The sequence below is a fragment of the Scophthalmus maximus genome, chromosome 21, assembly GCF_022379125.1.
Source record: "Scophthalmus maximus strain ysfricsl-2021 chromosome 21, ASM2237912v1, whole genome shotgun sequence".
NCBI lineage: Eukaryota > Metazoa > Chordata > Actinopteri > Pleuronectiformes > Scophthalmidae > Scophthalmus > Scophthalmus maximus.
In genome coordinates this window covers 8,353,090-8,369,310 of record NC_061535.1, presented here as the reverse complement: position 1 = coordinate 8,369,310, position 16,221 = coordinate 8,353,090, and the positions used below count along the sequence as shown (strand labels likewise).

At 44.6% G+C, this 16,221-nt stretch overlaps 1 protein-coding gene across 4 annotated transcripts in view; it reads left to right on the top strand.

The window, feature by feature from the left end:
- The window catches only part of adarb2 (adenosine deaminase RNA specific B2 (inactive)), a 175,021-nt gene that overhangs the window by 127,848 nt on the left and 30,952 nt on the right, over positions 1–16,221 (top strand). For all 4 annotated transcript variants that reach the window (XR_007030285.1, XM_047329914.1, XM_035619491.2 and 1 more), the window contains exons 2-3: positions 564–650; positions 1,582–2,534. Coding sequence is in view for 3 of the 4 variants with exons in the window: in XM_035619491.2 (XP_035475384.2) it covers positions 564–650; positions 1,582–2,534 (1,040 nt within the window). In the remaining variant the exon portion in view is untranslated. The remainder of the gene's footprint in view (positions 1–563; positions 651–1,581; positions 2,535–16,221) is intronic.

The window sequence follows — 16,221 nt, the reverse complement described above, 5'->3', positions numbered from 1 at the left end:
TATATTTTTAACAAATTTACGGCACATTTTCGTCGGTGGTAGAAAGATGCTTTCCCTGCTCCTGCTGCCTCAGAGTCTTTATGCAGGTCTCTGTCCATTATCATCATCTGTCATAACACCTGACGGTGTAGCATCACCAGCTGGAGTCTGTAATATACTCCAGTCTCGCATCGCCTCACATGTATTCATCACAAACCACTTTACGGTAGTTGTATTTCACATTTTATTTAGTTTTTCATATTTTGGTATTTTAAATTGTCCAAAAGTCTGAGACCGCTTTCCCATTCACTTGAACAACAAAGTAATGTCAGACTTTTGGAGCCCACTGTATGTCTTTGTGCGGGTGTGTGTTTGCTTCCTTGTGTGGCCATGTGTGATTAGTTGTCGGTGTACCGGTGACAGAGAAGCCGGCTTGTGTGCATACTTCTGCTCGCTTAAGCTCCGTCTCCGTCTCTGACGTGTTGGGCCGACTGTGATCCACGGCTTTAATCGATGAAACTATCAGAACATCTCCACCGCTGCCCTCTTGTTGACTCTCCGTGTGTCTCTTGTCTCCCCTCCAGAGAAAGTCAGTATGCTGTCAGCATTGATCGCTCCCTTCAAGTACATAAGCCCCGGGACCAGCAGCACAGAGGACGAGGACAGTTTAAGTAAGTGGCTGCCTCTCTTTTCTTTCTCTCTGTCAGCATGCTGCGCTAACTCTCTCTCTGTCAGTGGCAGGCCTAATATGCAAATGATCTTTCTGTCACCCACATAATTTATTATTTGGGAAATGGGCTATTTGATTGGGCACGGGTGCCAGCTTGCGTGCTAAAATCTGTATTATCTTATAAAAGAGAGCCATTAAATATTAATCTTGAGTGTTTGTGATAAATTAGAAATAGATACGTTTTTGCACGCCTGCATACACATCATCTAGAGCTACCATCTACTTCAGCCCACCAGTGGATGCCACAACTTGATCCCAGCCTCCCTTTTCCCTTTCCACTATTAACAGTCTGGTGATCTGAACAACCCATTTCATCCCATCTGAAATGCAACACGCCACCACCTCCTTGTAACTAGGTTTGAAGAGCGTATCACAGCTGTTGAGACTTTGCCCCCGCGAAGGATAGGAGTGTGAAATAAAGCGAGCCCCAGACATTTCTCCCATCCTTTCTCAGTTTGGCTGCCACGCGATCCCCACCCCCCATTGCAAATAGGATTGACGCTCTGCTGTTGGCCACGGGGACCAATGTTTCCCACTTACGGAACAGATTCAGAACCAATTTGGAGGCAGATTACAGAATAATTTGGCGGATAACATCGCCATTTTTAGGGGATTTGATTTGGATTTTAAAACACTTATATGTGACACAGCCCCGGGATATGAAGTGGGCTCGAATCAGGATTGTAGATTTGTTCATTACCATTTCATTGTGTCAAGTGGCTCAATCTGCCCCGAGAGATTTTCTTTGATTCATTTGATTCAGCCAGGATAAATGTCGTGTGACATAGTAATGAATGTTTCTTTTCCTCATTGTGTTTTGAGTTTTTTTTTTTTTAAATGAATTTTGTTTTGTTTTGCTGTTTTCGTTGCAGGTACCAGCAGTGCAGAGGTAAAGGAAAACCGCAACATTGGTAACTTAGAGGATCGCACCATCGGATCTGCGGAGTGCCAGTCGCTCTTCTGTTCCGACTCTGCAAGAGGCGGAAACTCTGGTCTAAAGAGGAAACGACCGCTGGAGGAAGACAACAACGGGCACTTGTGTCACCTCCGCCTGATCTATAAGAAACTGTCCTGGTCTGAGGCTCCAAAAAATGCGTTGGTGCAGCTGAACGAGCTCCGGCCGGGCCTCCAATACAGCATGGTGTCCCAGACGGGCCCGGTGCACGCTCCCGTCTTCTCCATCGCTGTGGAGGTGAACGGGCTGACGTTCGAGGGCACAGGGCCCACAAAGAAGAAAGCTAAGATGAGAGCTGCTGAGTTGGCTCTCAAGTCCTTTGTCCAGTTCCCCAACGCTCCTCAGGCCCATCTAGCCATGGGAAACATCTCCAACCCTTCGGCCGATTTCACCTCAGACCAGGCGGACTTTCCTGACACGCTCTTCAAGGAATTCGAGTCTTCGTCGTGCGCTAACGGCCTCTCACTCTGCAACTCAGCAGCTGAGAGCGAGCTACTATCGAGCGAGCTGCTGAGACATGGACGTTTGCTTTGCCACACCTTGGACCTGATGGTGCAGGCACAGCAGAGACTGGGTGGTATTGTTCCAGAGGCCGAGGCCCCCAAGAGCCCCGTGGCGTTGTTAAATGAGCTCCGGCCGGGCCTTCGATACGCCTGCCTTTCGGAGCGAGCTGAGGGCCGACGGCTGCATAGCTTTGTGATGGCGGTGCGCGTGGACGGGCGCGTGTTTGAGGGCTGCGGTCGCAGCAAGAAGCTGGCCAAGACCCAGGCGGCCCAGTGTGCTCTTCAGGCCCTCTTCAACATCAGGACGGCCCCTGAGGGGAGCACAGGACTCAAAGCCAGCAGGAAGAGTTGTGCTCATTTACCCCAGGTGAGTACAGACACTTCACCAGCGCCTGTCCTTTGCAAAGCTTCTTTGGCAGCCACTTCACTTCCTACAGGGGCCTGTAATGACCAAAACAGCAGGCGTGTCGGGAGAAGCCAAACACCTTCCAACAAGTAATTAAGGAGGAAAGGAGATAATAGATAAACAGAGTGGGGATGGAAGGAGAGATGGTGGCGGTGCTGATAAAGAGATGTGAAAGCCAGCTGACAGTCACCCTGTCAAAAAAAGTGAAAATACAAATCACAGATTAGTGTGTGGTTGCAGTTGTGTTCTGTGCTCTGCAAATCCTGCATGTTGGGTGAACAATATCTGTCTGTTGATCTATTTTAATTGAAAAGCATGTAAATGGAGCTAATTATTGTCCTTGTTGTTTCTAACATGAGGGAAATTTGCCTCACCACCCAGATGAGTTGCTTTTTTCCCAGTCTTATGTGTTTGCAGAGCTATAATTGGCAGAGTTTTGTAGTTTTGCAAAAGCTCTTGTTTCCTCATGTGTGGCACCACAGTGTCTACCAACATTAATTCAATCTGTTGCCCAAAGGAGATAGGAAAGCAAAGAGCGTATTGGCAAACAAACTGCCCAATCCCATGCTCATTTACCCAAATATGTAAATGAAAATCAGAGCGAGGAAACTCATTTTTTTGAGGAATCTTGAGGAAATTGGAGAGCCTAAAGACACAGTGGCTGGATTGGCTGGCACTTGTTGACAGCCATTTAAATTTTCATTTCAGCTGCAGAAGTTCATCTAATGCAAAAACTGTCCTGAGTAGATAGTCACGCTGATTTTAGTTGTTTACTAAAGTTTGCGTTTAGACAGTCCTAATATTCCAGCTGTCCACGTCACGTGACATAACGGGCAGCTGAAAGTGACACTAAAACATTTTCCCTCTTCTGTCCTAACAGAACATGAAATAATGTGTAAAGCACTGCACTCTTGAAGTCTTAACTCTGAAAAATTAAGCCGTTCACATCCTTTCCCAAAAGTCTTTCCTTGAAGCCCCCCGTCACCATCTTGTGCCTCTGTGCATCCTGTAGGGTTTTGTGTCATATTAATATTCTTTTCCAGCCTTGACAGTGTCCTTCCCCAGAGCACGGCATCAACCCAACAAACCTGCACATGTTTGCCTGGGAGAAACTTTTTTTTTTCTCTTTTTCTCTTTTTCTCCCTGCTGCCACGGTGTCTAAGAGGATTTTAAGAGGATTTGCGCACCCGTTTAGTTCCAGAGAGCACTTGCTTGTGGAATTTCTTGAAAGTCAGCCGCGCTGTCTGCCAGGGCTCGAGAGGCATTTCATTTTCATTGGTAAAGGACAAAAGCTCGTACACAATATGTATACCTGCGTGAGCAAAAGAACCACGTACCTGGCGTGCGTTTTGCGGGTGTGATGTGATACATGTCTCAGCTGCTGCGTCGTGTCAATGAGAAACCCTCCAGCTCACATATGCTCGCTCCATGTTCAGTCTTCTTGCCATGGACTAATTGCTTGGGCAGTGGTTGACGCTGCAGATGTGACACGTAAACATCGTGGACGTGAGCCAACGCACTGTGCGTGTGGCAGCCTCGATTTCTCTTTTCCTAGAATTCAAATTTTCGCTGGCTCTATACCTGTGGCAGGATTAAGGTTCATTGAGGAGATGTAAGTGGGACCATGCAGCATTTAGCAAAAACCCTTTCCTGAACTTAACAGTATTCACATGACATTATACCTTGACCAGTTTTTATAGGTTTATTTTGAATTGGAGTGATATGATTTGAAAAAACAGAAAAGGAAATGAAAAGGGTTCTATTTATAAGAGGTTCTTCAACTTGGTTCTACAAATCCAATATCAATGGTATTGTTAATTAAGAATTACTGTTGTTATTCGTAACTCAAAGTAACTGTGATGACCTCAGATGTGACAGAACATAAGGCCAGAATTAAGAAATTCCCAGCCTCTGGATTCTGTAGCTGAATGTTCTACTGATCTGATTTTGCGCTCTGACTCAGTGGGTTCATCGTTGCTGTTCTCTGACAACAGGAGAATCACAACCCATGAAGGAGTAGTAGTGTCGGTGTGTGACCCCTCAGTGAGCGAGTGATCCTCCCAGCAGAACTTCTCTGAAAATTTAATTTGAATAAGATGCAAGACAAGTTAGAGAAAAATCAATTTAAAAAGAAAAAATTCAAACTGCATGTGCGTTGAAAACTTTTTTTCTGAAATAACTGTAGAACTCTCATGCGCAACTCAGTGATTGATAGGTTTACTTTGATAGAGACCCACAAAGGAAAACAACGACTGATGTGTAACTCGGGGTCAGAGGTAAAGCACAGGGTTAAGACAAAGTGAATGCAATGCTAATTGATATTTTTTAGTATCTGAAAAGAAAATCCACACATTTCCTCATTTTATTCCCCCCAACACTCACGGGGCGCTGTCTTACAAATAGCGCAAGGCGCCGCCAAGCACGATGCAAGTGGCAGAGTTTTCATTTCCCTGCGCACCTACTAGTGCACAGGAACCTCTATTTTCACCGTTAAACTAACAAAGTGGATTTCGACCGGACCTAAATTCACTTCACACCATGAGCTTAGATTGTTAAAGTACAGCCCTTAGTCTCTGTTATTAATCAGTCAGTAGGACGCCGTTGTTAAAATCCAATCCACAGCTCTCTAGTCACCTGAAAACATCCTTGCCCTATTAAAGCCTGCACAGTGATGTGAGAAAGTGCTGGAGTAATCCTGACACCCATTTTACCAAGTGGAATGATTACCCCACGGCTCAGGCCTTGATTGGCCACTTAATCTCCTGTTGCCAACACAACACACTGCGATGTTGCCAAGTCAACTGAGCCTGAGACTTGTGCGCAGCAGTGTGCGGGCGTCAGCAGGTCCGCGAGGAAGGACAGTGCAGGGGTCAGTGGTGAGGACGCCGCGCTCTGCCACCTCGGATTAAGCTCCATTTGAATAGGGAAATGTGATTGATGGCAGAGCTGAATGAAAATGTGGATTCATTGGAGGAGGGAACTTTTGAAAACTGAAGCGCATTTGCCTTTTTGCTCACATAAAAGCACGACAGAATATTTTAGTTTTTCCGTCAAGTCAGCTGACATCACACGTCGCGTTGTAGTCGTCTGTGGCTCAGTGTGAATTGAGTTATCTCTAAAAATGAAGCATCGCAGATAGAGACGGATACAGACTGGTCAAGTGGAGTAATTTTCCCATGCCTCCGCCACTGCAAATTGAATATGATTTCAGACACGTGAAGGTGACCCCTGTCAGCCGCCGCGCCGCGCGCAGATTGTTTTCTTTGTCTAATCTCCCCCACTTCTAATCTGTCTCCCTATAAACAGCTGTGACAGGCTGATCATTAATTAATAATGCCACAACAAATTAGCGACAACCGTCGCCCGGCCGAGCACCCGGTCTAAGATAGAAATCCACAAGTCAGCGAGAGAGGCAGAGAGAGAGCGAGAGAGGGAGGGTGTGAACAGCACATTAGAGAGGAGTTGATTAACAGCTCCAGAGACCTCGACGATCGTGTTACAGCGTCAGCATGTCGACAGTGATGGCGACAGATTCACACACAGTGGCAGCTACTGCAGCAGGATCAACTGTGACTATCATCATACAGCTGGAGGTGGCGTGTAAACTGCCTGATAAAACATCTGCATTTGTCACTTTCTAAACCTGTTGAGTCTTTATCCAGGCAGGATGAAATATATGTAGCTGTATAGATATTTTAAAAAAAAGAAAAGGAACTGGCTTGTTAGCAGCCTGTCTGCTAATGTGTTTTCACCCCGTCAAGTAATCTGGAAATTCATCAACAGACAATTTATTATCAAACGCATCATCATTTAAGTCATTTCTCGTGGAAATAGAAGAAAAAAAAACAGGCCCCAGTTTAGGATTAGAGGACATATTTTACAAAAGCTCTATCTGTTGATGGTAAAAAGTTCAGAGATCTATAAACCTATAACAAGCACTAGGGGTGGGCGATATAGCCTCAAAAATGATATCACGGTATTTCAAGGAATTTGTGATAACAATACAAACGATCAGTATCTGTTGTTACCTTACTAATCAATATATTGTGCAATTCCCAGTAAAAGAGGACCATAAAGAGACGAAACATCCAGTTTCAACAGCAAGTGGTAAAATGCCATGTCTCAGCACAGGCGCACAGAGAGCCTTGTTGATGAATGCTATACGGCATTATTCTCAGTACCTTATTTTATCATCCTGAGTGGAGGCAGTTTTGGTTTGGTCCACAACATCCTCAGCCCACTGCTCTTCACTCTGAGCACACGCAGATTTTCTGAGCGGACAAATGTTCGACTTTTCCTTATCAACAAACCCAGAGCTGTAGAACGATGTGCACACGTCTTCTGACCAAGAGCCAGCAACATCATTTATTTATTAAGTAAATATCTGTCTTTGTCAGATGCGTATCACGTACACAGAACTCAGACAAGCATGGAATAAGGTGTTTGAAATGAACATCCTCCAGGTTTTGTTTTGACTTTTTAGCTGCTGAATCAGCAAGAGCCTGAAAGTCATCTCATGAAATTCATATATTTCTTCAACATAGATACATAGATATTTACATCAGTCTGCACGTTTCAGCTTACTTGATCCAATGTTAACCTTGTAAGTACTATGGGTAGAAGAAGAGTCCCTGACAACTTTAACATATAGAATATACAGTAAAAACCCAAAGCAACAGATGGGCTGATGTCTCTTAATCATCAGATGGATATGAGACGAAAAATATGTCCTCATAAAAACACTTAGTATTATCAATTCAATTAAGTAGATGAATGTACAATAATATTATGTCACCATGTTCTTAAGTTACTTTGGTGAGAACAATAATATTGTAGCCAAAATAATGAACAAAACTAATCAAATAAGACCCAAGCTGTAATAATTAGTTATAATGTTTTTTGAAACATCTCTGTGTCTTGTTGTGCTTTAAAACGCTCCTGATCTCTGACCTCTGGAATTCCGAGTGTGCATCCGTTAAGAATCTCGTTACAATTTGTCTCTCAGTATGAGTCAGAAGCCACTGCTTGCGTGCAGATTGTCTGACTGCCCTTTTTAGCAGCCACTTATATCACCGCGTGGTATTTAAAGACACGGCGTCGCGGAGAAGTGGAGATTTGTGTGTGAAATTACCGAACAATAATGTTGCCCCATCTGAAATGGGAGCATCCTGTACAAGGAAAGGTTAGAATCCTCCTCGACTGTCTAATATGTATGCAAAATGTGACCTATGAGGCTGCAGTCTGTTGAATCTAATGTACCGCGTCAGCACGCAGCTTTGAGGGAAAATCCCTTAACAGGGGAGGAAGTGAAATGGGGTCGGTCGGGTCAAGTCACCTCGCATATACAGTAAAAACGCCGCTGTAATCTATTCCGAAGAAGCGTGGCGCTCCCTGCTCGCCCTGTACAGTATCCCGACTCGCTGCCGCTAAGTCCTCATTGTTCGTGATAGTCCTCCATTCCTTCTTCCTCCCTCCACCCCCCCCCTCCACAGCCCTTAGCTGTGAGCCGGAGCATGGCTGTAATCATTTCTGAAGAACCTCTCACACTTCATTAAAAGCATAATCAAGTTCATAACAATTTCATAGGCGTTCAGGTACCAAATGGCTTCCGATAAATCATGACTATTGGTCCTGTGTGGCTGGCATGTGTAGGTTTATCTCTGGTTCTCAGGCAGGGGAGCGGGGGGGAGGAGAGGGGAGGAGAGGTCTGGATGTCTGGCCTTTAAATGACCTTCCCGCTGCTGAGCCGTGGACCGGTCTGTCATACACACCGAATGGAGACGTAAGCACATCAACAGATGCAGCTGATTAAAACGCACACATGCAGTGGCCATCATAACGACGCATTTAGTTATTTGCAGCTATATTCAATGTATTATCTTTAGAATATTTTAGATAAATTATATTTTATACTAATACGTTAAACACTACTTAGAGCAAACTGAACTTTCTGTACTTGTTAGTACAATACTGTGCAGTTTTATTTTACTGTACTATAAATATGAACTTTTATCAACCGACAGATCATTGGCCTGACACCAAGAAACAACTGGTTCAATTTGAAGTGATCAGAAATACTTTGTTTAGGTGAGAGGACTTTCTGTGTTATGGTGAAAGTTGTGTAAGCAATCACATGTTGCCAGAACAATCGGAATTATGAGTTCCCAACTGAGAAAATTCACGTAAACTACAGCGTCCTGTAGTGTTTCGTGGTTCTGTTGTTCATGGTCCTGGCTAGTAGTGATGCGGTTTGATAACATCTGAATCATATCTGAATGTATTAATCTACTTATCAGATCTGATCTGGCCTGGTAGCTGAGCAAAATGTTATTATTTTCATGTAAGGTCACAAATCATTCTATAATTGTATTCACAACTGTTTCTTGATATTTGGCAGTTTGTCTTTTTAATCCTGAATTAGTTCTAGCTATCGCAATTAGTTTACAAATGTGGTGTTAATGTTTCAACGCTTCCTAAATTCATTGCAGATGCCTGAGCTGCCGAGTGTTGATTTGGGTTTTTCACTGAATAATAATCGATCACGAGACCATATTATATCCTCAAAACAAATGGTCTGCTACACAAACACACAAACACGCTTCCCCTGGCACTGATTGTCCCCCTCCACCTCCACTCGCATGCCTGGCTGATCACATGGGCCCACTGGGCCCCCCCCCCCCAAACCTCAGTAGATGTTTCCCTGAGAGGCTTTGCCCCATCAGTTAGAGCCGAGGCGACACGTCTCATGTTGTTGATATCCTCTGGAATATGACGAGGGGTGTTTTTCCACGCCTGATATGTTGAAATGCTCACGTGTCTCGCCATAGTCTAACCACATACATTGCATTGTATCTTCTGTGGACGCAGATTTTGTGATGATAAAAATGATTAGAATGTTTTTCATATCAAACTTTGTATCGGTGTTTTCACTGTTGAGCTCCATCTGGAAGGAGCAGTTCATGTCTGTATAGTAAATACGCAGCTACTGCCTGGAGACCGTTATCATAGTCAGGTGAGATGTTTCCCCCCTGTTCCCAGTCTGTATGCTACGCTAAGCAAACCAGCTGCTGGTCGCAGCCTCATATTTAGTGTACACAGACACAAGATTGGTATTAATCTTCTTATCCGTCTCCTCGCAAGGGAGCGAATAAGTGCACTACCCCCAATGTTGAATTGCTCATGATGCAGACGTGAGCCCTTCGGGGTCACTCGTGAAAAGATACACATTAGTCTGCTGCTAAATGTCATTTTGCTCCTTATCACTGTCTCCACATTGCTGCACATCTGCATAAATAAAACCCCACGGAAGTTTCTCACATGAGCATAATTAGGAGAATACTGGGAAAAGATGTAACAACAGTCATTCATTTTTCTCTTGAGTAAATTACCCCACAAATAAAAAAAAAAGAAAGAAAAAAAAGGAAGCCAAAACATCTGTTAGCTCTGTCCTGCTCCCTGGGACTGCACCTCGCCTCCCTTGGGGGAGACAAAATGGGAGTGTGTGTGTGTGTGTGTGTGTGTGTGTGTGTGTGTGTGTGTGTGTGTGTGTGTGTGTGTGTGTGTGTGTGTGTGTGTGTGTGTGTGTGTGTGTGTGTGTGTGTGTGTGTGTGTGTGTGTGTGTGTGTGTGTGTGTGTGTGTGTGAGCCGTTAGGGGGAAAGGATGAGAGGCAGGCTGTGGGGGGAGCGAGGGAGGTGAGGATGGATGGAGTGCAGTGGCGGGAAAGAGAGGAAAACCTCAGCGGAACAAAAGACCTTCAGGATTAATTAGGCGTCAGATTGGTTGCAGGGCACAGTGGGGAGAGAGTGAGAGAGAGATATGGGGAAGGGGTGAGTTTAGCATTCTGGGAAGACCTCATGTCCTTAGCCCTCATATTTCAGCCTGCCTGCCCATGAGTATACAACAGCCAGCTAGTTAAGGCCGGTGCTGTGCCTGGAACCACTGTCCACTGGGTTATGGATGGAGCTCCTTCTCCATCTTCATGTATTTTTATATGTTACCCCACTGGGCCACGAGCTGAAACGCTGAGGTCATATACAGTATGTACCACACAATGTTTACATGATGGTCTCCGCATGCCTCGTAAGGGGTTCTCCGCACATTTTGTAAAATGTGATCAGGCGTCCATGCGTATGTGTGTGTGTGCACATGTAAATGGGAAATAGGTGAAATATTTCATGGTAGGTTTCATAGTATGGCAGCATTTCTCCGAGCCTCCTCCTCCTTCCTGTAGCTCAGCTCAGCTCAGAAATAAATGCAGCTACACCGCTCCTGAACTTTCTTCACTTTCTCTGCTTTTATCAGCCGATTTTTTTGTTGTTGTTATGATTCCTTCCAGAACAGCTGAATTGCTGATTCAGGTCACAGGCGTCATTTCGAAAATTTGAGAGGCAGACCCAAAGCTGCCTGTTAATACCGTCCCCATTGTCATTGTCACAGAGGGATGTTTCTGGGGCGACCTTTGATGGCACTCCCCCCCCTCCTCCGACACAGGAAATGCTGAACTCTGCATACAGATGACAGGCATGGTTGCCATGAGTCATAATATCTTCGCCCCGACGCCGTCTCCCCGCAAACCACTTAGCAGTTCAAATGAGAGCCATTCTGGAGGCTGGAGCAAATCGTGCCCTCGGAACATTTGTACGAATCATTCACACTATCACAGAGGTGGCTCATACGTGCAGCTTTAAGATATCTCAGCAGTGTGAACTTTAGAACAAAGTCTTCTGGGTAGATGGACTGATTAGCCATTCGATCGGCTACACAGAGCAGTGATAAAGCTTTGACAGATTGTGTTATATGGAGGAGGCGAAAAAAAATCACAGCTCACAGCATGAATAGTTATCATATGCTTTAGTCAGAGGCTGAATGGAAAAGTTTTCACACCGTGTGACATTTAAGCTTTTAAACTAAGAAAAGTTTGACCCATCTCGTTGCACTTATCCAACACCTTGGAAAAGGTAAAAAGATGATGAATTACTAATAGCGGTCACAGAGTTTTCCTCACAGTGGCATATAAATTTAGCCACCAGTGCAGAATCCACACACTGTGACTTTAATACATTTTTATGCATTTGTTGCTTGAGCACCTGGTTGTACGTCAGTAGGTACATAACAAATCCATTCCCACTGTTTCCTGCCCCTGCGTCCCGGCTGAGAGTCGGGGCCTGCGTTGCCTCTTCTGTGCCGGGTGATGGACTAGCAGCGTTCCTGCTGATGGAGAAATGAAACACCGCGGTCGCAGACAGATGCGCGAAGGTTGACAAGAGGCTGTTTTCTCCTCCCGACGCAAAAACAAAAAGTGGCTTAAAACATGGCCAGTGGTGCGTGATATAGCACATCCTTCTGCGTGAGGATGTTGTTATTTTTCACTACCGCAGGACAGGCTCACATGCGTTATAATAATTATAAAATATACACAACAAAGGATGTGACAATGAAGGTAAAAACTCTTATGCAAAATAAACAGAACACCCCCCACCCCCCGCCGACAGCTCACCGTGTCTTGTTTTATACCTTTCTGCAATATTTAAAACACATTTACAGTCAGAAAATCATCATATTTGGTAGATGGCAGTTCAATGTTATTAATGTAAAATAGCAGCAGTGGGAAATGTTGGGTTTTGCATTACTGTAGCAGCAGCCAGGGATTAAAGTTCTCCGTCGCTATGGCAGATTTCCGTCAAGGAGAAAGGCCATGTATAAGATAAATGAAAGATTAATTTGAAAGCACAAAACCTCAAACGGGCTGCCTGGTGCATATTCTATCTCTTCATTAATACGTCACTCCGGTTGTTCGTGTCACGTCGTTGTTATGCATTTGCAAGCCGTTCCGAAAACTGTCATCTAAGTCAGTTTGGCTATACATGGTTTCTTTAAAAAGAGAGCTGCATATGTGCTACATAATATATAATCTACCTGGGAAACATGCTCTTATTACTTAATGAAGCCGCTTTTCTTCCTTACAGCGCATGAATAATGAAACACATGTACGGTTGTTTGTGAAGCATCATTTCACTTCTGTTTTTCTAATGGCAGCGTGAAATGTCCGTGTTGAGCATTGCAACATCGTGTGCCGAGTACTAGCCTCATGTCAGAGAGTCTCCTCAAACTCTGATCGGGTGTAGAATACACAGTCATCCACAGACAGATTATGCTCCACCTGTTGTCCTCTCTCTCCTCTTTGTTAGTTTGTTAGATTGGAGCAGGCACAATCTCACGTTCAGTGCTTTCTCTCAGTGCTGATCTGAGAGTGGCTGAGGCAGATGCCTCCACAGTTTGTGGAGGTGGAGAGGCGATGTCTTGAGGTGAACCTCTCATTTGTCCCTGTCTTTTTCTTCTTCTTCTCTGATTGTTCCTCGACTCGGCTCTCAAACACAGGCTCACATCACCAGCCGCAGGGGAGGACAACATTACATGAAAGAGGAATAAAGAAAATAGCTAGTTAAATCTCCTGTTTGGCGCTTAGTCGCTGACACGCATTCATTAGAGGAACTGTCTGACACATCAGACGGCAGCCAGCAGCGGTGTGTAATTTTCAAAAGGAGGCGTAGACTTAAAAGTGAAAACATGCACTCACATACACACACAATAGGTTTAGACCTTCAGTGTTCCTTTCTCCTCACTGCGATATTGACTCTCCTTTCAGTCTATTGTCATGGCTCTCCCTGCTGCAGGAGCCTATGAAGTGTGTGTGTGTGTGTGTGTGTGTGTGTGTGTGTGTGTGTGTGTGTGTGTGTGTGTGTGTGTGTGTGTGTGTGTGTGTGTGTGTGTGTGTGTGTGTGTGTGTGTGTGTGTGCGCGTGTGCGCGTGCACTTCAAAGGTCTGGTGTACAGGAAAGAAAAGGTGACAAAAGAGAGCATGTGCATTTGTTACAGTCTGCCTGGCTTTCTGCTTACTCTGCAAACGCCACGTGATGGATATTTAGCAAATGTTAAAAGAGCAGGGGGCCACAGACTGATTTTTTCTGGCACACTCAAAAGGCGTTCTCATGCGGTTATTTGCATTAATTTCATCTGCGGGCTGTGAAGTGCATATCATGTGCGTGTGTGAGCAGTTGCCGGTGAGAGGGATCATGCACTGTTTAAGCCTCTTCTGTCAGGGGATGTTTGTTAGACGACACATTCATCAGTGTAGAAAAGAGCAGTGCTATTTTCTCCAAAGGGCAGGTGTGACCTTAATAGCAACCGTCTGCACGATAAACATATCACTGTTGGCGAGTAAACACCTCGCATCTCCAAAAATGTCGCGTGAACAGCAGTGTTTGGAGTTTGAAATGCATTTGTACAGGTTTCATCAGATCAGACTGAACAGTGCAGGACAACGCTCAAACTGATGTTCGACAGACATTTTCTTTGTTGTTGTCTCGATTTGGTAGTGAAGCCCAGGAGCTTGCACGACTCGATCATCTGACCGAGAGGAAATGTTTTACTGCCCACTGCGGTCGGAGGTTTCGAGCCTTCTCCATCTGCGACCTCTGACCTCTCCGTGCAGTGATGTCCCAGAGTCCCGGATCCACCTGGAGCTTTTACTACGAGGTTCAACTTAACACGGGATAACACGTGATGACTACCATCTTCTTATATTCTTCTTCTTCCTCTGTCTTTCTTCCTCTTTGTTTCCTGGACCTGCGCAAACAAGACGTGGATGTGACATGAGCCGGACAGAGTGAACAGATCTGAGTCCGATCTCAGTGTGCACACTGGAGACACAGTAATACCTGATGGACATGTAATCAGTTCAAAAATCATATCAATATACAATCTGAAAACAACGACTCGTAAGTCCAACTCGGGTAAAAACAATTGTCGGGAGTGAAGTTTTTACAAATATTAGCACTGGATTCAATCTAGAATCTGCAGAATTGTCTAAGTCTGCAAAAAAATATTTTATATTTTTTAATATTTTATCCTAATTATTTATGGCTCAAATCCAAAGTAATATTTGCCTTAAACCAAAACTTAGGAAAAGAAGAAATATATCCACGTCGGCCTCCACAAACACAGTCGAACACCGAAGGCCCATTAGCTCAAGACAAAGTTAGCTACGCGTCCCGGCCGCCTCCATTATTTTCACCAATCTCCCTCGTGTCAGCGAGGCACCCCGTACCAACACAACATTGACATTTCCTCGTTGACTGTTAGGAATTCAAAAAGAGCACCCCGAGCTACGACTCAAATGTCAGCCATGGTGCTGTGGTGGAACCACAGTATCAGTATCGGATGATGTATGGCTGGCTGCAGGGCTTTTTGGCCTCAGCAACACCCACAGACATGACACAGAGTCTGGTCCACATTTAGTCACCAGCAGAGGGAAGGCCGCTGGATAAATGACTCCTTCAGAAGCCAATGGACTCGCCACACACACAAAAAAAGAAAAAATGCCTCAGAAAAAGTCAGTCTTATTCTATACTCAGTCATAAAAACTTATTTTTCGTAAAACAGAAAGTCAACCAGAAGAAGTAGAGTCGAAGCTGTGATTCATATTATTTCCAGTGTGTTGGTGTACATTATGAATACCCTATAGTATGACAATACTGGCATCTGTGTGTGTGTGTAATTTCATGATGTACAGATGTACATACAGACTGAACATTATATTACATAGATAGCTGGATGGGGAGACATCTGAAAGCACAATCTGCGTCTCTAATCGTGGCGCTGCTCGGCAATAGACGTTCAGGGGCGGCGTTCAAAAGGTTGGCGCCAGAGTTTGAAGTCTCGCTGATTGCCGGGGGTCGAGCCCGGCAAAAGAGCCACAGCGGTATCTTCAAGAGCAGCAGAGATGGAGGTGGTGTCTGGGCGGAGGGCGACACAATCGGCCACCTCATTGGAGGGAGCCATGACAACACCTCAGAGGAGACATGAAAGACGAAGCTCGATCCTGCCGATCATCCCTACAGATGTTTTTTTAAAGGCGTCGCCGCAACCTCACCACGTATCACAACAGCACTTTGCTCACCTCGCTTGGGATTTATCACCATCAATGAAATTTGAATTTAACCACAGAACTGCAGCTGATTAATTAAACAAAGGATTTTTTTCTTTCTAGTTCATAAGTTTATGTTTCTAATAGAAAATAAATTGCTTTCAAAATACAGTATCATACACTGCCAATCATCTGCTAAAAAATAAAATAAGGACAATACGCAGACAGCTGTGATTGGGCCTCATCCTGAAATCAGCCGCTCCGTGACAGATGATAGATTTCACTGTGTGAACAGCATCAGTGTGACGGCTCACTGGACTAATGTCTAGAAAAACACTGAACATTAATTACCTTCCTGATTGATCCTGTCGAGATTCAGATAATAAAGACGGTCACTTCTGCTGCCTGTAAGGTGCCCACGGTCCTGCTGTTGTGTGGTGCCTGCAGGTGTTTAATGAACAAACATGAGGACCGTACTGACATTTCCTCCTGGATCACATTCAGTAATGCTTGTATCGGTAAGACTCTCACCTGTCACAGATTTAGTTGTAATCATATTAAAAGCTTATTTACATTTCAAGCTGTTGCAGTAGTAGTTGTGAAATTGTAGAAAAGTCATTTTGTGATTTTATAGACTGCACGTGAAAGTGCCTCCATCACCACATAAACATCATACAGTTGAAAGCATTAAGCACAAACTGCATCAGCTGTATATGCAGTGTG